At 41.2% G+C, this 24,762-nt stretch overlaps 1 protein-coding gene across 1 annotated transcript; it reads left to right on the top strand.

Moving 5' to 3' along the window:
* Positions 1-1,318: 1,318 nt before the first annotated feature.
* Positions 1,319-23,814, top strand: LOC112224384 (zinc finger protein 420-like). The gene is made up of 7 exons (XM_024387910.2): positions 1,319-1,495; positions 17,672-17,874; positions 17,983-18,084; positions 18,237-18,329; positions 20,700-20,810; positions 20,916-21,039; positions 21,145-23,814. The coding sequence occupies exons 1-7, from the start codon at positions 1,468-1,470 to the stop codon at positions 23,625-23,627; spliced, it is 3,144 nt and encodes a 1,047-aa protein (XP_024243678.1). The 5' UTR covers positions 1,319-1,467; the 3' UTR covers positions 23,628-23,814.
* Positions 23,815-24,762: the final 948 nt, after the last annotated feature.

Raw genomic sequence — 24,762 nt, 5'->3', positions numbered from 1 at the left:
CAGTAGGATTTTTGGACAAATTGTATCTTTGCCTTTTGGCAGATCCATTTGTGGTTTCAGCGTGGGTGGGAAAGGACTTGGGTGCAGATTAATCAGTGAAGGTAACCTGTTATGATACTGTATTTGTTTTGTGTTTCTTCTGACCAGAGGGAGCAGGTGCTCCGTGTTACGCAACTTGGGTTAATATCGGTTTCTTGCTTTGCTCTTAGGAACAGTGAACCATTAAAATGAGTGATTTCTGGGGTAGTGTTGCCTGCCGTTTGGTGCGACGCAGACCCGGTGTTGAGCGTGGTGAAACAGAGGAGTCACTAACAGTCCTTTTGAGTTTTGAGTCAGAGTCTTTACCAGACAAAGTCATGTTAGGATATATCATCCTGTTAGAGCTTTTGTGCAAAATCCACTGCACTGTTTCAGGTGCAACATTTATGGCCATGCGGCAGCAGTTTGTACAGCCTGGAAGTCCAGCCAATCAGAATGAGTTTTTCCCCACAAAAGGGTTTTATTACAGACAGAAATATACGCAGTCTGTGGTTGTGAGGCCAGTTGGACGTACTGCCAAGTTCTCTAAAACGATGTTGGAGGCAGCTAATGTTAGAGAAATTAACATTCAAAGATCTGGCAACAGCTCTGGTAGACATTCCTGCAGTCAGCATGCCAATTGCACACTCCCTCAAAACTTGAGACATCTTTATTTATTTTACCTTTATTTCACTAGGCAAGTCAGTTAAGAACAAATTATTATTTACAATGATGGCCTACCGAAAGGTAAAAGACCTCCTGCGGGAATGGGGGCTGGGATTAAAAATACAAATAAATGAAATAAAAATATAGGACAAAACATACAACAGTACATAATGAGAGACCTAAGACAACAACATAGCATGGCAGCAACACATGACAACACAGCATGGTAGCAACACAACAAGACAACATGGTAGCAAAACAAAACAGGGTACAAACGTTATTGGGCACAGACATCTGTGTCATTGTGTTGCACATTTTAGAGTGGCCTTTTTGTCCCCAGCCACAAGGTGTACCTGTGTAATGATCACGCTCTTTAAATCGGCTTCTTGGTGGATGGATTATTTTGGCAAAGGAGAAATGCTCACTAACACATTTGTGCATAGAATGAGAGAAAATAAGCTTTTTGTGCGTATGGAAAATGTCTGGGATATTCTATTTCAGCTCATGAAACCAAAACTTTACATTTTACGTTTGTATTTTTGTTTAGTATACAGTATACCGAATGATTCTGAACATTTCGAAGTCCCAATTTTGGCAGGCAAGTTTCAAACTCTCGCGGGAATTTGACATCACTTCGACATAAATTGTATCCCTTCTAGCAACGACCCGCTTCCAAGGAGGAAGAGGAAAATATTTGGCGCTTCACATTCAAGAACTTTGATAAACCTTACAACGTCACCCCCAGTTCCTAAGTATAGACGTGACTGCAGCTTGGACCGCACGATGAGAGGACACGTTTCAGTAAAAAATGGTAAAATGCAGTACAATTTGTAATCATTCTAATCCTAGCTAGTTAGTACAGACAAGCTAACGTTAGCTTTAGTAGCTATTTAGCTAACGTTATCAGTTAAGTTCACTTCCTTTTCTATTTGCTACGTTTAGGGAACAGTGCTGGTCAAATGGCTTTTTTTTAATCAGCGCATTCTCTTACCAAATAAATACAGCTAGCTAGTCATGTATTGGCAATATTATACTATTGGCTGAACCAGACTGTTCCGACCTGATTTAGGCAGCAAATACATCTGAACCTCAGAGTTAGGCCGCGATCCTTTGCCAGGCGTTGCGGACGTATGCCAGATCTTACAACGCCCGTAATGGTATTTTACTTATCAGCTAACCATTATGTTATAGCAATCTGTTGCCTGACTGCGCAGTCGATGACGTTGCATGCTACCATTGGTTGACGCATGTAACGCCTGAACAGGGAAACATACCTTTTTAAATGTTATTTATTTAACCTTGGCTATGAACGCAGGTTTAAAGTTCAAGTGAAGTGGGAAGGAGGTATTTAACACAAACATGGAAAAATCCACCTGAACCACCTCGAGCTGGTAATTACTACTAATTATCATTCCTGAGCTCTGACTTCTCCCACATGGTGTCCTTTGACTTCACCTATTAAGGAAATGACCTTACATTTTCAGCAGTTAAATGCAACAACAAAACATATATAAAAATCTATGTTTTTGAACACTATAATTTGTTTACCAACATGATAGCAGTACTTTTAGTTTATGGTTGACGCAGCTTGTTTGTCATTAGCCAGATAGTGTTTCTCAATGAGTTCCAAGCACTTGCATTTATTAATTTGATTTAACTAGGTAAGTCAGTTAAGAAGAGATTTTTATTTACAATGACTGCCTACCCCAGCCAAACCCTCACCTGGACGACACTGGGCCAATTGTGCACCACCTATGGGACTCCGAATCACTGCCTGTTGTGATAAAGCCTGGTCTGTAGTGAAGCCTCTTGCACTGAGATGCAGTGCCTTAGACCGCTGCGCCACTCGGGAGCCCTGCAACCGACTGGTATTTAGGACTTCCCACTTGGTTATGAACAGCAGTATTAATCTTTTATTTTTGTTATTTATTTCCCTTTAGAAATGCATGTAATAGGCCTCTGATTAAGTTTGCAGAACAATTTTCTGGAAATGTTGCAAAAATGCAACTTTGGGCTTTAATGGTAGGAAAAATGTGTGTTAAGAACCTGAAATACTATTAAAATCACATACAAATGGATCCAAAGCATTTACATGTGATGGAAATGGTAATGGTATTTATATCTGAAATCAAGTAACATTTGGTCTGAGCCAAATTGATCAACTTGACCAATCCCAATTTTTGTATTCCAATAAAAAAAAAAATCAAATGAGAAACTAATTTGTATTTTGCAATCAAAAACATATTTTTTGAAAGGATCAACTATTTTGTGAATTTTCTATTTATGGAGGACACCTAACTTGCATCTAGTAATATTTGGGTTGTCTTTTCTGGCTTAATTTGGAGAGAACCTTCGATCTTACCACCTCAACATGAAAGTGGTGAAGTTAGGTTTTGTCAATGGCAGTACTCTGAGCTCATAAGCCACTCATTTTGTTTAAAAAATATATACTTATGTTCTTTTGATGTGTATGTAGCGGGGGCATCAACGTTGCTGTAAGTGTTTGCTTGTCCATATTTGTATATTGTTTCGCTTCCAAAATCTAACTTGCCTATAAATATATGAATGTGGCCCTGTCTGTTTTACATCCCTTTAATACCAATGTTGTGTTTTTGCAACACCTACAAACTCCCTCTAGCTTAGAATGTTCTTCAATTTATATTTTTCTATATAATCATTACATCTTCAAGAAGAAAGGAAACATATTTAACATGTACTTGGCATGGATGTTCAACAACCTATGCTTGTATAGGGGACCAGTGATGTCAGACGAGTGGTAGGGATGTGCATCTTTCCCTTTCAAGATGTTTTGATAAGTATCTAGTAGTGATGCGCGTGCTGGAATTGATCATTCTAAGGGTTTTCTTTCATTCTTTTTAGTCTCTGACATTAGTGAGTAAGCGTTAGGGCTTATCTGTAATCGCCAAATAGCCTACAAGCCAAATGCTTTTGGGAATGGGCATAAAAAGTTAGTCGATCCTCAGAGGCTTAAAGTACATGTCAGCGTTTCTTTCAATAAGAGAAAAGCTGCGAAGTAGAGAGTAGAAAGACTAGATGGCCAGAAATGTAATGTTTGGGAAAGATTTGGTGAAGTGGTAGAGGATGATAGCAGTGCTGTGATGATAGCAGTTATGTGTGATTGTGAGGCACTATACAAATTCAACTGAAGTGATATGACGGTGAACTGCAGTCAGGTCAAGACCCTGGTGAGGACGCAAATGAGCTTCCCTGAGACGGTTTCTGACAGTTTGTGCAGAAATTCTTCAGTTGTGCAAACCCACAGCTGTACAGGTGGCTGATTTTGGATTATCCCACAGGTGAAAAAGGCGGATGTGGAGGTTCTGGGCTGGCTTTGACTGCAGTTGTGAGGCCAGCTGGAGGTACTGCCAAATTCTGTAAGACTATGTCGGAGGTGGCTTATGGTAGAGAAATTAACATGACATTTTCTGTCAATAGCTCTGGTGGACATTCCTGCAGTCAGCATGCCAATAGCATGCTCCCTCAAAACATGAGACGTCTGTGGTGTTGTGTGACAAAACTGCACATTTTAGTGGCCTTTTATTGTCCCCAGCACAAGGTGCACCTGTGTAATGATCATGCTGTTTAATCAGCTTTATATGGCACTTCTGTCAGGTGGATGGATTATCTTGGCAAAGGAGATATGCTCACTAACAGGGATGTAAACAAGTTTGTGCACTACATTTGAGAAATAACCTTTGCATGGAAAATGTCTGGGCTATTTTATTTCGGCTCATGAAACATGGGACCAACGCTTGGTACCATGCGTTTTTATATTTTTGTTCAGTGTACATTTTCACTGGAACAGGAGTGGAGTGTTCTTTCCGCATATTGAGATAATGCGAATTAGCAGTCGGTACCTCTACCGACGGGCCCTATCTTCATCAGCGTTGAACTTAATATGATAAGCTGATATTTAATATTTCAGAAACATGTTGGGTCATTTTCACAGATTTCTATTTCCTTACAACGGGTCAAACTGATGTCATTTTGGAAATACTTTTTATTTTTTGTATTGCGTTCTCTCCTGGCGCCTAAACATCTTTGCTCTGCGAAAGAAGCTGAGATGACAACTTTACCGATGTCAACTAGATTGACACATTCGTTCTATAGATTTAAAACATTATTCCTGGTGAGCAAGGATTTATTTAGTCTTTTAGGGCAACCTGTAATGACAGAAGAGAAGCTGCATGTATCTAATTATAGACAGTTGACTAACAAATTGAGAGCTTGGAACAAAGGTTCTATCTGCAAAAAGATGATTGAGATAATTGGCTTTCATGTTCTGAACTCTGTTTTCAGCAATTTGTATTATTTTTTTGAATGTATTAACATGACTTGGGGGTAGACTTGTTTTGTTTAATGGTCTGTCAATAACTCAATTGTTGAAATTACAAGCAGAAATGTATCTAAATTAGGCAAAAGAAAAATCACTGATTTGTTCCAGCTCTGGCTGTAGCCTACAGCGCATTTCCTATATTTGTGGGTTAAGGTTTGGTGGGGGCCTCAGTTTTTCACTTACTTATATAGATGGGCTATTAGCAATTGGGTGCGGGTTAACAAAAAGCTGATTCGTGCAGTGAACCGCATCGATTTGTTCTAACATTTGTTGCATGAACACATTCATTTTTCATTTATAGTTTTACAATCTGCTACTGGTGGAGCTCATGAGCTGGGCCTCTGTGCTGGATCTATCTGAGCTTGACTTCTGTGTAGGGCTGGGCGATTTTATATATTTTTTTCATTGGATAACGATAATCATCACGATATTAATCAAATGTTTAAAAGGTAAACCCTTAAGTCATGAGCAAGAAAAAAATAAAAATTGTGCAATTCAATATGCATTAAAACTGTTAAACTAATGGCACATCACCGTTTGTTGGGGTAGTTGTCTTACAAGCAAGAATGACAAGTCTGTCTACTGTCTCGAGCTTTAATGATAATTATCACAATTTTAATCAAATGTTTAAAAGGTTAATTTCTGCTAAAGACTACAGCCTGCCTGAATAAACCGAAGGCTTTCATGTTTCTTATTCATTGTCAGAAGTAGAACTCACAAATAACATTAACTCCACTTTTTATTTAAAGCTATAAAGCCTTTGTCAGGTGGCTGACTTTGGGGATCTTTTTTTGGTGGATCTTCCACCAGTCCAGTGGATTGGTTTCACGGTCAGCATCAGTAGACTGAAGGTAGCAGCTGAGTTTTCAGTAAGACCTGTGGTGGTGTAGCATGGCTTTTGGAAAAATCTGCCCTGTGACTCTTTTTAGCTGGCAGTTGAGGTGAAGCAGCAGCAACGTCTCCCTGTGCTGGGCTTGGGTTTTCATGTCCCTCATTGACTATCTCTGAGACAGCTTTGCTTTTATGTGGCCCACCTTCTCTTTGATGTAATGTGTTTTTAAACCGAGGGTCGACCAACGAGCCTTTGTCCAGGAGGTCGTCTGTGGCTAGATCATCATATTTCTCTTGCAGATAGTCCATGACCAACATTTGATGGTTTGGGTGAGCTCTGTTTCACCATCATCAGGTTTGACTGAGTCCCCAGGAGGCGAGAGCGTCAATGAGCTCCTCCTGCTATAGCTTCACCCGTGCTATAGCTTCACCCGTGCTATAGCTTCACCCGTGCTATAGCTTCACCCGTGCTATAGCTTCACCCGTGCTATAGCTTCACCCGTGCTATAGCTTCACCCGTGCTATAGCTTCACCCGTGCTATAGCTTCACCCGTGCTATAGCTTCACCTGTGCTATAGCTTCACCTGTGCTATAGCTTCACCCGTGCTATAGCTTCACCCGTGCTATAGCTTCACCTGTGCTATAGCTTCACCCGTGTGGTTGTCAGGAAAGTGTGATGTTTGAAGGCATTTATTTCGAAGATTCCACTCTTTGTCAATATAGTGTATAGTAAGGATAATATAAGGCTCTGATGTGCGACTAGACCACAGATTGGTAGTAGTAGCAAAATACGTCACCTGTCTTGAGCTTTTCCTTAACTATTTCTCTACACTATTTGAGTTTAGGCTGTGCAGTGTGAGGGAAATGTTTGCGGCCAGGGAGCATGTACCCGGGGTCAATTAAATTGATGAACCTCTTGAAACCTTTGACTGCTAATTGGTAGCATGTCCTTAGCAATGCAATGCAATGCATAATAGCATTTGTGATGTCTTTTCGATGTTTGCTCGTAAGGCATAAACGCTGTCAGCGTTGACTGCTTCGGGGGAACATCCCTAGATTGGCTGGTGCTTGGTTTTATCAATACCGTGGCTCAAACTTTCTGCATGTTATGAAGAGGGATTTTGCTTCAGATTGTGGAAAAGGTTTGTTGTATTACCAGACTTGGTAGCCACCTGTCTACGGCACAATTTGCACCCAACATTGCTCTGCTCTTTGTCGGACTTCAAAAAGCCAAACCACTTCCAAATAACTGAAACAGTTTAACCCTTTTTATCAATTTCTTTGTTGGAAGCTGCTCCTTCTCCATGGCTCAGTGCCGCTGTTTTTGCCTACATTCATTTTTCGTGCTTAAGTGGCTACTCCATCACTCAAGGTGCTAAGTGGTTTTTAGTGGGTGTATACCTTTCCACGTGCATGTTGTCACTTCTCTGCACGTTCCTGCTGCTTCAGAGGTGAAATGGACTGCTGTACCTAATTATTCTATATCAATATTATCAAATTAATGTTTTTATATTGTTATTGAGGGAAGTAATTCCCTCTAATTATTGATTTATCTCCCAGCCCTACTTCTGCATGTGTAAATGGTGTACGCTCAGTGGCAAATTTAACCTCTGGGATATGTGGGACACTTGCGTCCCATCCCACCTGGCCAAAAGCCTGGGAAAATGCAGAGCGCCAAATTCAAATAAATTACTATAAAAATTTAACTTTCATTAAATCACACATGCAAGATAGCAAATTAAAGCTACACTTATTATGAATCCAGCCAACATGTCAGATTTCAAAAAGGCTTTTCGGCGAAAGCAAACAATGCTATTATCTGAGGATAGCACCTCCATAAACAAAAGAGAGAAAGCATATTTTAATCCTGCAGGTGCGACACAACGCAGAAATAAAAATATAATTCATGCCTTACTGTTGACGAGCTGCTTTTGTTGGCACTCCAATATGTCCCATAAACATCACAAATGGTCCTTTTGTTCGATTAATTCCGTCTATATATCCAAAATGTCAATTTATTTGGCGCATTTGATTGATCCAGAAAAACACCGGTTCCAACTTGAGCAACGTGACTACAAAATATCTCAAAAGTTACCTGTAAACTTTGCCAAAACATTTCAAACTACTTTTGTAATAAAACTTTAGGTATTTTTTAACGTAAATAATCGATTAAATTGAAGACGGGATGATCTGTGTTCAATACAGGAAGAAAACAAACTGTAGCATGCTTTCTGGTCACGCGCCTCTATCTAACAGTACACTTCAAGTGACCCTCGTTCAAGATGGCCGTACTTCTTCATTACACAAAGGAATAACCTTAACCAATTTCTAAAGACTGACATCCAGTGGAAGCGATAGGAACTGCAAGAAACATGACATAGAAATTTGGATTCCCAATGAAAACCCATTGAAAAGAGTGACCTCAATAAACAAAACAAAAATCTGAATGGTTTGTCCTCTGGTTTTTTTCTGCTAAATAAGTTCTGTTATACTCTGATATGATTCAAACAGTTTTAGAAACTTCAGAGTGTTTTCTATCCAAATCTACTAATATGCATATCTTATATTCTGGGGATGGGTAGCAGGCAGTTGAATTTGGGCATGCATTTAATCTAGATGTGAAAATACTGCCCCCTGTCACCAAAAAGTTTTAAAAAATATATATTTTTAAAAATGTGTAATCTTCTATTAGATACACCACCCCGTTCACGAAAATGGTTAGTTCCTATAGACAGCGAGTCATTTATAAAGCATGCAGACAGAGGCATTCAGTTACTGTTCAGTGGAATGTTAGAATGGGCTAAATGAATGACCTAGGCATACTATGTAGACAGTTTATCGGAGCCGTAAAGGAGATTAGGCATCTACCACTCCACTACCACTGTCAGATTAGGGGGGCAATATAGCCTTTTTTTTTTTTTCTTTTTTTTTGTCCCCTTCACTTTGGTTCTGAAATCACCATCACCCACTAATTGACTTGGCACTTCTGCAGATATTTATCCTATACAAATTAGCTATGATATAGCTAAACGTTAGGGACACCATCCTAATATTGAGTTGCACCCCCATTTGCCCACAAAACGGCCTCAATTGGGGGTGGCAGGTAACCTACTGGTTAGAGTGTTGGGCCAGTAACTGAAAGGTTGCTAGATTGAATCCCCGAGCTAACAAGGTAAAAATCTCTCGGTCTGCCGCTGAACAAGGCGGTTAACCCACTGTTCCTAGGCCGTCATTGTAAATAAGAATTAGCTCTTAACTGACTTGCCTAGTTAAATAAATAAATGGTTGGCATGGATTCTACAAGGTGTCAAGTGTTACACAGGGATGCTAGTACCTGTTGACTATATGCTTTCCACAGTTGTCAAGTTGGCTGGATGCCTTTTGGGTCGTGGACCATTCTTCATACACAGGAAACTGAGTGTGGAAAGACCCCGCAGCATTGCAGTTCTTGACGCACTTAAACCAGTGCGCATGGCACCTACTACCATACTTTGTTCAAAGGCATTTAAATATTTTCAAGCCCATTCACTCTCTGAATGGCACACATGCACAATCCATGTCTCAATTGTCTTGAGGCTTAAAAATCCTTCTTTAACCTGTCCTTCCCTTCATATACACTGCTTTGAAGTGGATCATAGCTTTCACCTGGTTAGTCTGTCATGAAAAGAGCGGACTGAACACAGCGGTGCAGATCACTTCAAGATAAAAACGTACTATTCAAACTCTGACTAAATATTAGCACTTCACTCCACATACTCATGGGTAATAACCTTCAATCTGGATAACAAACATTTCTCTAGCCTTATATCTACCAAAATAAACCAACCAAACATGTCTGAGAAGCATGGAGAACCAATCCCCAAAAGAACACGAGACTCCTCAACGGACAGACGATTTATGCTTTTTCACCACCCGGAATGCTAACGGTGGAAACCGATCTGATGATAAACTGGGCATACTTGAATTAGTCATTCAAGCTATAAAGAAGTTGAAGGCGAGCCTCCAAGATGAGTGACACAAGCTGTGACGACCAAGGAAACGGACAAGCTAAAAGGTACATTCAATAAGATGGAAACGGACGTTTAATGAACTTCAAAAAGGAGAACATCTTTGAGAGAAGCCTTGACATACAGACAAGATATATGAGAGAGAATCTGTTACTTACTGGTATCAAAGAAAAAGGTGCAAATCGTGGTGAAAGAATTCTTTCTTAGTGCTGCAGATCCCAGACTATGTTGTAGACAAGATCCAACTCTGAACGTGTACACCGTTTAGGACTGGGATATGAGCACCCAATCATTGCCAATGTTTATTTTTATTTTTAAATAACTGGTTAAAAGCCTGGGTAAAAGACACACTGGCACGAAGAGGCATGAATGATCAGTTCCTGAAAAAAGGTGCAGAACGGTGCAAAGTTCTGCACCCACTCTTCAAGGAGAATAGATTAATAGGGAAATGTGTAGCTCTCATAGTCGATAAACTGTATATTGATAACGTAATGTTCACACACCCATACTACTCCATGGCTATTCTAAATATTTAAGTTCCCATGGAGTTGAACAATGGAACACCCAATACTATCCATGGAAGGGATTGTAATAAAAATGGGGAAAACAAAACACAACAATTAATAAAGAAATAAGCTACAACTACACCATTCAAGGAATGTTGTAACATAATTAGTATTTGACTTAATATTTATATTTTATAAATAAATAAGATTTCATTAGAAGAAAGGATAATTAACTAATTAATATATCAAATAAGGAACTGGAACAAAAGTACTCAATCAACATGGTAGTGATAAGAACACTGCAAACAGAGGGCATAAAAAGCACAGTATGTGCAGGTGTATTGTGATGGAAGATGGGGTGTGTTTTTGCGTTTGGAAAAGTGTGGAGTTAAGTGAATGAAAAAGGAAAATGGTTACGAATACCAGAGTTTATATTTTTGCGAGCAGGGCTTGTTTATTTTAATTTTTTATTTAACCTTTATTTAACTAGGCATCAGTTAAGAACAAATTCTTATTTTCAATGATGGCCTAGGAACAGTGGGTTAACTGCCTGTTCAGGGGCAGAATGACAGATTTGTACCTTGTCAGCTCGGGGATATGAACTTGCAACCTTTCGGTTACTAGTCCAACGCGCTAACTACTAGGCTACCCTGTGAGAGCTCTTTAAATTTTGTGCAGATATGAGTTATACATTTTAAAATGTAGTTTAGTTATTGTCCTATCATGACGGAACAGTCCCCAACCTTATACCCTAGACACCCACCTGAGCGACCCATACACTAAGGAGAAGTCCTTCTGTTTTATGGGCCTACTGTAAGTAGCCTTAACACAGCCAAAATAAAGAAATTCAGAGACCCACTAAAGCACCACCCCCTCAAGATTGAGTCTGCCTGGCAGTGTTGGTCCTACAAAGCCAAAGGGTGAGAAACTCCCTTAAAAGGACTCGTGAGAGGCGACGGTCAAGAGCAACGCATCCTCCGAAACACACAACCCAACCAAGCCGCACTGCTTCTTGACACAATGCCCACTTAACCCGGAAGCCAGCTGCACCAATGTGTCGGAAGAAATACCGTACACCTGGTGACCATGTCAGCATGCACTGTGCCCGGCCTGTCACTAGAGTCGCTAGTGCGCGATGGGACAAGAACATCCCTGCCGGCCAAACCCTCCCCTAACCCAGACGATGCTGAGCCATTTGTGCGCCGCCCCATGGGTCTCCCTGTCGCGACCAGCTGCGTCAGAGCCTGGACTCGAGCCCAGAATCTCTAGTGGCACAGCTAGCACTACAATGCAGTCAGTGCCTTAGACCACTGCGTCACTCGGGAGGCCCGACCCCAAAGCAACTCTAAAGTATAATACATCCTGTGTGATTTCAACAGATTTGTTAAATTAACATTTGTCTTTGGATAATTTCTATCTAACATTCCAACCTCGTTTAGCATGATCTATTAAATGATGGCGTTCTACTATTTGTATTAATTTGCACCACTGTCAATTACAGACTTTTAAATTTTGAAGTCTAATTGCAAAGTCCACTATTGTGGCTAGCTTCACAGATGGGTCTGACCACCATTAATCAAATAAGAACTCTCTTATGAATTTGGGTTATTTTAGATGATGACAGCTAGCTATATAGTTAGCTAGCTAACTATATAGCTACTGAAACAGATGTAGTTTTGCTGCGTTTTTGGGGAAGAACATTGTTTGCATCCATGAGCTAGCTAGTTTTTATTTTATGACCAGCACTGTATATGTGGATATATTGAAGCAACATCTCAAGACATAAGTTAAAGCTCGGTTGCAAATGGGTCTTCCAAGTGGATAATGACCCCAAGCATACTTCCGAAGGTGACCTCAATCCCATAAATTTGTGGGCAGAACTGAAAAAGTGTGTGCGAGCAAGGAGGCCTACAAACCTGACTCAGTTACACCAGCTCTGTCAGGAGGAATGGGCCACAATTCACTCAATTTATTGTGGGAAGCTTGTGGAAGGCTACCTGAACTGTTTGACCCAAGTTAAACAATTTTAAAGGCAATACGACCAAATAATAATTGAGTGTATGTAAACTTCTGACTCACTGGGAAGGAGATGAAAAAATTAAAAGCTGAAATCATTCTCTCTTCTATTATTCTGACATTTCACATTCTTAAAAGGAAGTTTTGATCCTAACTGAACTAAGACGGGGAATTTTTACTTGGATTAAATTTCACGAATTGTGAAACTGAGTTCAAATGTATTTGACTAAGGTGTATGTAAACTTCCGACTTCAACTGTATCTAGGCAAGTCAGTTATGAACAAATTCTTATTTACAATGATTGCCTACCCCAGCTAAAGTTTACTAAGGGTTGGTAACCGGCTGATTGGTCGGTTATTTGAGCCAATAAAGGGGGCTTTACTATTCTTGGGTAGCGGAATGACTTTAGCTTCCCTCTAGGCCTGAGGGCACACGCTCTCTAGTAGGAATACATTGAAGATGTGGCAAATAGGAGTGGCAATATCGTCTGCTTTTATCCTCCAGTAATTTTCCATCTAGATGGCCAGACCCTGGTGGCTTGTCCTTCTTGATAGACAACAATTTTTTTCACCTCTTCCACACTAACTTTACGGAATTCAAAATTACAATTCTTGTCTTTTCATAATTTGGTCCGATATACTTGGATGTTTAGTGTCAGCGTTTTTGTTGCTGGCATGTCATCCCTATGTTTGCTTATCTTGCCAATGAAAAAGTAATTAAATTAGTTTGCAACATTAGTGGGCTTTGATGAATGAGTCATCTGATTCAATAAACTGGGGTGGAAGAAAAAGTAGGTGGGCGTGGGTTCCCCAGTAGCTTATGTAGGTTTGCTGCTTGCTAAGAGTAGCTACTTCGCTCCTGTCGTCCTCTGCAAGGAGTTGCTACATTGAAAGTCAACGCAGGCCACATTGTCTTGGAACAAAACAAAGTAAACGCAGCTCCTGCAACGTTGGAAACGTTCCATAGTGGCCACCGTTTGAGACAGCCGAGCCAGCTAGGGTAGCTGGGCTTTTTCGCCTCTCCCCCTATATGGAATCTGGCAGGATCCCGGGACCGATAGCAGCGCTCACAACAATTTAGCCCAACAGACGCAGGATTCAAAATAAAAGTATATAAAAACAATTCCAGCTTTTAAACAGAGGTCTTTTAGTTCAGGTTTCAGCGTTCAACAACAAACATATGTCTAGTAACCCTAGGTGTAAAATAGTCATTAATGGCTACTTAAAGTATTAAACTGTCAAGAGGAGCAAAACAAGTTTGTTCACTATCAGCATATCTATTTAGTATGGCCATCAATGTTGAGATTACTTGTTGGTTCTGATTTTAATAGCTAAGGGCTTAAAAACAAAGGTCATTGTATGCTGATTCATGCTTTCTTTTAAATCCACAATTTGGATCCCTCCACAGGTCTCTAATAGAGGATCTAGATACTTTTTACAACCAAATTTATGATATGCATCGGATCACCAAAAAATTAAATGTTTACATTACTGTGTAGTTAATCAGACCATTTTATTGGTATTCTACATATCCTGAAAGAAATGATCTTACTACAATAAATGATCTTACAACAAACGGGTCAGATTTTGCTACCATGAAAAGGAAAATACCTGTATTTGTGGAAAAATCACCCTGATTCACTCTAGTCATATCCCAGTTGACCTATTTGCTTATGGTCTTGCCTACATATAACCACTTGTTTTTTAAAATTATTTTATGAGCAAAGAATACTCACTTATTTGGAACGGCAGGCCAGACAATTTCAACTGGGCATTTTATATAATTAATGTGAATTCAGTGGGCAGAAATTATTAAATATTAAAGCATTAGACCTTTCACTGAAGGTTTCAGTCATACAAAAGTTATTCTTAAATCCGAACTGGTTCTCCTAGCAAATTAGGGTGAGACATTACTATGTTCAAGAATGGCCTTTTTCCTTTTATTCAGATTACAACCTCTCACTTTCAGTTATTTGAAAAGGAAATAATCTTTCAAAATATCTCTTTTTAAAACAAGCCATAGAAAGTTTGTTGCAATTTCAGTTTAACCAGAAAAGACAGAACAAATAATACAACAAATATTGTGGTTAAACTCAAATATACTAATTTATATTAAAAAATGTTTAAAAAAAAAAAGTTGTCTTTGTAAGGGATATCATAAATAGGACTGGTGGTGTTGTCACGCATGCAACTAATAAAAAATATATGGACATGTTTCCAAAATTACCACCAACTAATTGCAGCATTCCCGCAAAAATGGAAGCGGCAAGTAGAAGGGCGAGAAAGTAAAGAAGTTGTCTGTCGGCCCTGCATTAAAGACCAAAATTGGTTTCTATTTTTTTTGTTTTTATAAAGTATACTGGCTTCATTTAAGGACCAAAAAATTGGCAACTGTGCCATATAAATTGCAAAATAGGAAAGGATAAGTTCATTAGAGTTACCAGCCTCAGAAATTGCAGCCAAATAAATGCTTCAGAGTTCAATTAACAGACATCTCAACATTAACTGTTCAAAGGAGACTGCGTGAATCAGACCTTCATGGTCGATTTGCTGCAAAGAAACTACTACTAAAGGACACCAATAAGAAGAGACTTGCTTGGGCCAAGAAACATGAGCAATGGACTTAGGACCGGTGGAATTTTGTCCTTTTGGTCTGAGTCCAAATTTGAGATTTTTGGTTCCAACCGCCATGTGTTTGTGACGCAGACTAGGTTAACGGATGATCTCTGCATGTGTGGTTCCCACCGTGAAGCATGGAGGAGGTGGTGTTATGGTGTGGGTGCTTTGTGGTGATGCTGTCTGTGATTTATTTAGAATTCAAGGCACACTTAACCAGTATGGCTACCACAGCATTCTGCAGCGATATGCCATGCCATCTGGTTTGGGCTTAGTGGGACTATCATTTGTTTTTCAACAGGACAATGACCCAAAACACACTTCCAGACCATGTAAGGGCTATTTGACCAAGAAGTAGAGTGATGGAGTGCTGCGTCAGATGACCTGGCCTCCACAATCACCCGACCTCAACCCAATTGAGATGGTTTGGGATTGGTTGGACCGAAGAGTGACGGAAAAGCAGTCAGCAAGTGCTCAGCATATGTGGGAACTCCTTCAAAACAGTTGGAAAAGCATTCCGGGTGAAGCTGGTTGAGAGAATGCCAAAGTGTGCAAAGATGTCAAGGCAAAGGGTGGCTACTTTTGAAGAATCTCAAATAAAATAGATTTTTATTTGTGGAACACTGTTTTGGTTACTACATGATTCCATGTGTTATTTCATAGTTTGTCTTCACTATTCTACAATGTAGAATTTTTATTTTTATTTTTTTAAACAAACCTTTGGATGAGTAGGTGTGTCCAAACGTACGACTGTACTGTGTGTGTGTGTGTATATATTATAACAAAATATATTGGGGATTGGAAATGATGCAATTACATTGATGGAAGCTACAATCTATCTGTGCTATTTAAGCTGATCTGACCCCCCCCCCCAAAAAAAAATGTTTAGTACAACTTTGGATTTCACCTCCCCATCTTGAAATCAAATGGAAGTTTGGAAGTTGAGCTTCTTTTCACCTCCCGCTTTGGCCATGCAGTGTGCCTTGAAAAAGTGATTCCTCGTCAAGAAATTATCAACTTTACCCTGTTTACCTAAAAATGACCATATACACTTTGTATAAAGCTAAACTTGTCGATGGTGAACCTGAACAGTCGAAATCAAATCTATTGTAAGCTCCTTTTCAGGAGGTAGGATATGTCTCTGGTAAAACACAATTTTCGAAAGCACCAAGATAACAATTGCAGCTTTCAAAACAACTCCACTCTGGGGGGGAATAGCTCCGACTGGGGAGAAATTGTTGGTCATTCAACTCGAAATTCCAAGTCAACTCTGGTATATTTCTAGAGATCGGACATTCCGACCGGAAGATTACCAACATGATTTGACCCTGTATTTTTCCCGAGTTGCCATTTGTCTTGAAAGCACCCCAAAATCTAGAAAATGACATGGGTCAGTCAACTAATAAAACCTAATATAATGCAAGCCATTGTCACATTTGAGTGCTGAAGGTGCCATGCAGATGATCAGGCTGCCTGCATTGCGTTGGGCATAGTGCGCAGTTTGACTATGTTACTGATATTCCCTAGGGTTGTTCGGCATGCAAAATGATATGTAGATCACTGAGTATCAACACCGTTATATGCTGAGTCTGACACTGAAGGAAAGGATGCATGAGTTGTCACAAAATATTTCTTATTTTTGGTAGATAGTTAGGAAACTTACGTCAGCAAAACATTTGAGTGAATTGGTGATTTGCAACGCTATAATACATTTTTCTGACTGACTCCTGCTAAATTTGGATCGGTTTGGGGTCCGTGGACCGACGCAGTACTCTCAAACATTTGCATCGGGGACTGATGTGTATTGTTAAGGCTGTAACGATTCACCGAGTGGACATGTTTCTAATGTTTGAGGCTATTGATGCCACAAATATACTGACACACAACAAATACTATTAATGGATACACCTGGGTCTAAGGAGACACACTAATGTTTGACTTTTGTTGTTGTTTTGTTTAGGGCCTATACAGGATGCAATTTAGGAAACTTGTTTTTCCAATGTTGGGTCTCAGGGTTAAGGTGGACAGAGCAGGGTGGGATATGGCAGGGAAAACTTACCTCAGTCCAGAGATGGAAGATGTCTCTCCTTCTAATTATCCTAAATTGAAGATTGAAATACTGCTAGTTTGTAATTAAACTGCCTTTTTCATCCTCATGCTAGGTAGCAAAGGCCATTTTGGGATAGCCCATATAACTTTGTGCTGAACAACAAAGGAGCCTGATTGTCTGACTATCCTTTGTTGCTCAACGCAACGTGCCATTCTAAAATGGCTGCTGTGGCTTCTGCTACCTAGCATGAGGACAAAGGCAGTTTGAAATACTGTTAGTTTTTAATTAATCTTCTTGATGTCATTTTGGATAATTGGATAATTAGGAGTACGGCGACATCTTCCATCTCTGGATGAGGTACGTTTTCTCAGCCATATCCTGCGCCGGCTCCACACTTCCCTCATTTTGGCAGCCGTGCGTTCTTACCTGAGTTTTTGTATTTACTGCCTGAATCTCAGGTCAGAACGATCTGGCTAGTATTGGCTCAAACACATTTTCTTTTTACCACTAGCACCCATTTTTGCATTGTTCAACCCTGACTGTAACTGAATCAATTGTAACAAAAGGCATTGCTGTCCTCATTAAAACCAAATGCTCTATTTCAGTTCCCCCCCTTCCTCTCCCTGCTCTGCGCCTCATGGTCCCACCACTGCGCCTGGTCTCAGCAGCCATCTGGCAAACAATCCAGCAGAGTCATGTGATGGATTATGGGATGCTGGAAGAGTTTGTTACCATGGTCACAGATGTGGTTCCAGAGCTTCTGAATGACAGTCAGAGGGCCCAACTTATTCTGGGTCTTCGAGCACGGGTGAGAGGGAGGGGCGGAACTAGTGCGCTTGTGCGGAAAGATGCATGACTAAATATGTTTTTCATGTCTTCCCCTCTACATTTTCTGACTTGGATGCTCTGCTTTCAGCTGGTCCTGGAGTTGTGTCGCTCGAAGCCGTTCACAGACCTCCAGACCATTCAGCCACACCTGGACAGAATAAAGACCCTTGCACCTCTCTGGGGGACACAGGTGAGCTCCTCACGGGCAGAGAATCCGCTAATTTCTGTCGGTCAAATATTTCTGATATGACTGATCCATTAGGTCAAACATATGCAGCATAAATGAAAAGCTATCATTTAGGATGTCCTGATTTAAGGCAACATTTATATTCTGTGTTTAAGGCTGATGCAGAGGTGGGATTATCTGAATCCAGCTTCCTGGGGCTGGTTCAAACCCTTCTGAAAGACCCAGATGAGAGGGAACATTTCTTCCAGGTCAGTGGGTATGGAATAGTTGTCAGTTCTATGTGACTGCTGTATGTTTCCACAAATGAAAAATCCCAGGAGATTATTTAATAGATGGTTTATATTCCTGACCAACCTGCCTTCTAAATACACCTCTGCTGTCTTCAACCAGGATCTCAGTGATCACTGCTTCATTGCCTGCATCCGTAATGGGTCCGCGGTCAAACGACCACCCCTCATCACTGTCAAATGCTCCCTAAAACACTTCAGCGAGCAGGCCTTTCTAATCGACTTGGCCCGGGTATCCTGGAAGGATATTGACCCCATCCCGTCAGTAGAGGATGTCTGGATGCTCTTTAAAAGGGCTTTCCTCACCATCTTAAATAAGCATGCCCCATTCAAAAAATGTAGAACTAAGAACAGATATAGTCCTTGCTCTATAGTCCTTGCTCTTGACCAGCACAAAAACATCCTGTGGCATACTGCATTAGCATCAAATAGCCACCGCGATATGCAACTTTTCAGGGAAGTTAGGAACCAATATACACAGGCAGTTAGGAAAGCAAAGGCTAGCTTTTTCAAACAGAAATTTGCATCCTGTAGCACAAACTCCAAAAAGTTCTCGGACACTGTAAAGTCCATTGAGAATAAGAGCACCTCCTCCCAGCTGCCCACTGCACTGAGGCTAGGAAACACAGCCACCACTGATAAATCTACGATAATCGAGAATTTCAATAAGCATTTTTCTACGGCTGGCCATGCTTTCCACCTGCCTCCCCCATTTCACCTTCACCCAAATCCAGATAGCTGATGTTCTGAAAGAGCTGCAAAATCTGTACCCCTACAAATCAGCTGGGCTAGACAATCTGGACCTTCTCTTTCTAAAATTATCCGCTGCAATTGTTGCAACCCCTATTACTAGCCTGTTCAACCTCTATTTCGTATCGTCTGAGATCCCTAAAGATTGGAAAGCTGCCGCAGTCATCCCCTCTTCAAAGGGGGAGACACTCTTGACCCAAACTGTTAGACCTATATCCATCCTGCCCTGCAGTCTTTAAGTCTTCAAAAGCCAAGTTAACAAACAGATCACCGACCATTTCGAATCCCACCGTACCTTCTCCGCTATGCAATCTGGTTGCCGAACTGGTTATGGTTGCTGCTCAACGATGCTCAAGGTCCTAATCGATATCATAACCGCCATCGATAAGAGACAATATTGTGCAGCCGTATTCATCGACCTGACTAAAGCTTTCGACTCTGTCACTCACCGCATTCTTATCGGCAGACTCGACAGCCTTGGTTTCTCAAATGACTGCCTCTCCTGGTTCACCAACTTCTCAGATAGAGTTCAGTGTGTCAAATCGGAGGGCCTGTTGTCCGGACCTCTGGCAGTCTCTATGGGGGTGCCACAGGGTTCAATTCTTGGGCCGACTCTTTTCTCTGTATACATCAATGATGTCGCTCTTACTGCTGGTGATTCTCTGTTCCACCTCTACGCAGACGACACCATTCTGTATACTTCTGGCCCTTTGGACACTGTGTTAACTAACTTCCAGATGAGCTTGAATGCCATACAACTCTCCTTCCGTAGCTTCAAACTGCTTTTAAATGCAAGTAAAACTAAATGCATGCTCTTCAACCGATAGCTACTCGCCCGTCTAGCATCACTACTCTGGATGGTTCTGACTTAGAATATGTGGACAACTACAAATACCTAGGTGTCTGGCTAGACTGTAAACTCTCCTTCCAGACTCGCATTAAGCATCTCCAATCCAAAATTAAATCTAGAATCGGCTTCCTATTTCTCAACAAAGCATCCTTCACTCATGCTGCCAAACATACCCTTGAAAAACTGACTGTCCTACCGATCCATGACTTTGGTGATGTCATTTACAAAATAGTCTCCAAATCTCTACTCAGACTACATTGAATTTGCTATCACAGTGCCATCCGTTTTGTCACCAAAGCCCCATATACTACCCACCACTGCGACCTATGCTCTCGTTGGCTGGCCCTCGCTTCATATTCGTTGCCAAACCCACTGGCTCCAGGTAATCTATAAGTCTTTGCAAGGTAAAGCCCTGCCTTATCTCAGCTCACTGGTCACCATAGCAGCATGCGCTCCAGCAGGTATATTTCACTGGTCATCCCCAAAGCCAACTTCTCCTTTGGCCACCTTTATTTCCAGTTCTCTGCTGCCAATTGCAAAAATCACAGATATATATATATATATTACTTTCTATTGTGTTATTGACAGTACGTTTGTTTATCCCATGTGTTACTCTGTTCTTTTTGCTGCACTTCTTTGCTTTATCTTGACCAGGTCGCAGTTGTAAATGAGAACTTGTTCTCAACTGGCCTACCTGGTGAAATAATACAATTTTAAAAACTCTGTTTTAGGATGTTTTTCCTGTAGAATTTGGTTCCAGTTATGATGCAGCCATACAGAAACTCATGTGGCAATTCCTTTCGAGACTGGAGAAGCTACTTCCTGTGTCAAACTTCCAACAGGTACTAGTAGAAATACAATTATATAGAGGAACCATGGGCTTGACACTTACGCAATTGTGAATTCTACCTATATTCCTTCTAACTCTGTATTCCTCATTGTGTCAGGCTGCCTTGCTGCTCAGCGACTCCCCCTCTCTTCTAGAGGAATGTGTTCAGTCTGTGTCTCACCCTCAGCAGCTGAAAACCCTGCTTCAGTACCACAGAGACCTTGGCCAGCTGGACAACCATGGTAGGCAATTTCACAGGACCCATATAGATGTTGGCTTTTCTTCTGTAGGGACAAAAACATTTTCACTATACAAAGTTTCTTTAATTTATCCTCTTCCCTTTCTAGATACTCTGTCTTCTTCTGATGGGGACTGCATTCTCTCAGCTCTCTGTCTCCCTCCAGTAGAAAGGGTGGTGATTGCAACTGAACAGACAGATTCAGAAACACACGTATCATCCTTGAACGTCTTTATGGATACATTCACCAAAGAGTTGGAGGTGGACTCTGCAACACTGGCAAAGTACACACAGATGGAACCCGGGACAAATATAGATGTAATAGCAGAGGATAGGGTGGAATGTAAGAGAAAGGAAAAAGCATCCTCAGTTATTAATGACGAGGAAGAGGATAATTCAGAGTTTGCTGAGACCGAAGAGGTGGAACCAGCGTATGAAACAGTGTTGGTTTTAGGGGAAGATGGGAAGATGGCACCTTTAGTCAAAACCAATAAACTCAAAGGGCTCAAAAGAGACAGAAAGGACACCAGTGGCATGCCTGATGGAAAAAAACACAGAACACCTAGCCCTCCACAAATGAAAAGCATAGACCTGTCTGATACGATCATATCGTCCATGCTTCACAAGCCCTCAGTGGAGCTACAAAGGATTGACACCGCTAACCTGACGTTGCCCTTAGAACCAGTGAGAAGAAACAGGGGTCGTAAGATGAAGACATTGCTAGCACGAGAATTGAAGCAAACCAAAACTGAATTTTCAGAACAGAAAAAACGTGTCTGCAAGAGAGTTAAAACACCCCAAAACCCCAATATGTGCACAGTGTGTGGACGTGTCTTATCCCGCTTTTCAGACATGAAAAAGCACATGCAAACCCATAAGAACGGTCGCACCTATCAGTGTCGCAATTGTCAGAAGACTTTCAAGCACTTGTACACTTTGCAAACTCACAGAAAGTCATGTCTGTTTGGAAATGGGCAACAAGAGGAGATTCCCTCTGTAGAGGGCAGTAGTGTTCCGTTTACTATGTGTGAGGCAGAATTCGCACAATCCTCAATAGACCGTAGAACATGCAAGGTGTGCGGCAAGATTGTGCATCGCATTGGATACTTGAGTACCCACATGAAGATTCACTCTGCGAATCGTCACTATTCACTCGGCGAATCGAAAGCAGTCCAGAAAGCATCACCTGAGGGAGAAGACACCGAGCCGTCCAGTGGTGTTACTCTTGAGGCAACACCTGAGGACAGTGACCTATCCTCCACCAGTACTCCCCAGGACCCAACTTACGACCCAGAACTCAGCCAGATCAAAAGACCAAAGTGCTCCAGCACAGCAAAGAAGTCAAACCGAAAAACCTTCCAAAAACCAAAACATATGTGCCGTATTTGTGGTAAATACGTGACTGCTGGAGCCTTTGAGTATCACATGAGAACTCACTCAGGCGAGCGCCCTTTCTCCTGCCCTCATCCTCAGTGTGGGATGAAGTTCATACACAGCGGAGGTTTGCGGGTCCATCTCAGACGCTATTGCAAGGTTCGGACAGTTGACGCTGCTGAGCTCGACAGCTTCAACATACGTTTTGAGTGTGACAAATGTGAGAAGACATTCACGATCCAATCAAAACTGAGGAAACACAAACTTATCCACGGCCCGCTCTACTGCACAGGGTGCAGGAAGGTATTGCCTGACTTAGAAACTTTAACCAGACACAAGCTTTGGCACAGGCCCGTTCAGTGCAGCATGTGTGAGGAGAGCTTCATGCTCACAAACCTCAGAACACACTATCTGGATGTCCACAAGTTCAGCGGACCGTTCGTCTGCACCCACTGTCCGAAAAGCTACAAGAAGTTCCATTCCCTCATCAAACACGAGATGGTTCACACCGGGAACCTCCCCTTACAGTGCTCCCAGTGTCCGAAGAGATTCATCTACAATTATGACCTAGTTGAACACGAGAAAAGGCACTCTGACGACAGGCCTTGTCTCTGCTGGGAGTGTGGCAAGGCCTTCTGTACCAACATTGACCTGAAACAACACATGCAGAATAGCCACGGTGAAAAATCCACAGAGTGTCGTTTCCCATGTCGCCATTGTGGGAAACCCTTCAGGCTTAGTAATTCCCGTGCGAACCATGAGAAGACTAAGCATGGTGGGGTGCGCTACCCGTGTACGTACTGTGGCAAGCAGTTTGTTTGTGCAAATGCATTGAAAAGGCATGATCTGATTCACACTGGGGAGAGACCTTTTAAATGCAACCATAAGAGTTGTGATAAGGCTTTCAGGTCGAGAGCTGAACTGAGGATACACACGAGATACCATACTGGAGAGCGGCCGTTCAAGTGCAACGTCTGTGGAAAGGGCTTTGTTCAAGCCAATTATCTCACTACGCACTACCGGACTCATACTGGGGAAAAGCCGTATTCATGTTCCGTCTGTGACAAAAGCTTTAACTACCATGACTCCCTGAAGAGACACATGTCTACACACTCAAACGAGAAGCCTTATAAATGCTTGGACTGTGGAAAAGCTTTCGAACGTAAAACTCTGTTGAATGTACATAAACGATCATGTACATCATTATTGAAATGTTAATCCCTCCTTCCGCCCAATTGTGCTTTCATGTAACAAGATGTACATTTGATAAGATTGTGGCCTGAGTGCATTTCCCACTTTATTTTTGTAATTTTTTGTTGTGGCCAGTCAATGTTTTACCCTTTTCAAACAACTACAGTTATGCGAGAAAAGTATAAGTGAAACTAAATAAAAGTAGAATAAAATACTTGGTTATGGTTTTGTGTATGTATAACACTGTTCTTTCAGTTCCTCTCCTTGTCTCAACCTGGTCACATCGGCTACTGTTGCCGAAAGGCTGGCAAATGGCGATATTGAGTTGTTTCATCTTACCGTCCAAAAGGAATCTATGCAAGATTCGTAATGAAAGTATGCATACTTTCTATTTTTTCACCTTCTCGCCATTAGATCGAGTAAATGAGGAAATCCATACCGTTGCAGCCTGAATGGAGAATGTTTTATGTACAAACCAGCCCACAGGATATGAGTGTACCGGCTGCATAAATTCCCTTTGGATGATGAGATAAAACTACTCAAAATCGCTATCTGCTGGCCTTTGGACTATAGATTGTTTTCGTGATGATGTTAGCTAAACCATGTGCATGCTTCCATGGTGCAGAAGTCAGCGTGGTGTGATTCTGGATGGATTGCTAGCAAGAATGACAAACTGCCATGTGGGGTATCGTAAGTGGCTCGTTTCATCTTGTTATTGATACCATGTCTTGTTTTGACTGATTTCATATTAATGCTAATGTGGCTAAATTTAGCTAGCTAGCTAATCAACAACTGTAGTGATATGAGAGAAGTGCTTATTGTTGCAAGTGCTTTCAATAAACATTGGAGATGAAATGTAGATTACATGTCAACATTATAAGCCAACCCCGTCTGTTTTTCACAATAGTTGCTCACGAGTTGGTCTTGTTGGTAAACAACCGAGTTGGTCTTGTTGCTTAACAAATTCCGTCTATGGCGCACACATCCCTGTCTAGGTTTGTAGTAATCACATATGGTGTCAAATCCAATTCAAAAGTTGAACGTGCACAAATTGGAGCGTGAGCAAGATGAAACCTCATTTCCCGACCATCAAGAGAGAAGAAATATGATCAAGCGAGCAGAGATGTCCTGCGAGTTGTTAGGGTTGTGTCAAATCGAATCT

The sequence above is a fragment of the Oncorhynchus tshawytscha genome, linkage group LG25, assembly GCF_018296145.1.
Source record: "Oncorhynchus tshawytscha isolate Ot180627B linkage group LG25, Otsh_v2.0, whole genome shotgun sequence".
NCBI lineage: Eukaryota > Metazoa > Chordata > Actinopteri > Salmoniformes > Salmonidae > Oncorhynchus > Oncorhynchus tshawytscha.
This window is presented reverse-complemented; position numbering and strand designations above follow the sequence as displayed.

Bases quoted from the DNA above. Each gene is read 5' to 3' on its own strand.
- LOC112224384 (XM_024387910.2), top strand. From the start codon at position 1,468: ATGAGAGGACACGTTTCAGTAAAAAATG. The intron at 18,330-20,699 runs GTCAGTGGGTAT...ACTCTGTTTTAG, and splicing joins AGAGGGAACATTTCTTCCAG to GATGTTTTTCCTGTAGAATT. The intron at 20,811-20,915 runs GTACTAGTAGAA...TCATTGTGTCAG, and splicing joins CTGTGTCAAACTTCCAACAG to GCTGCCTTGCTGCTCAGCGA.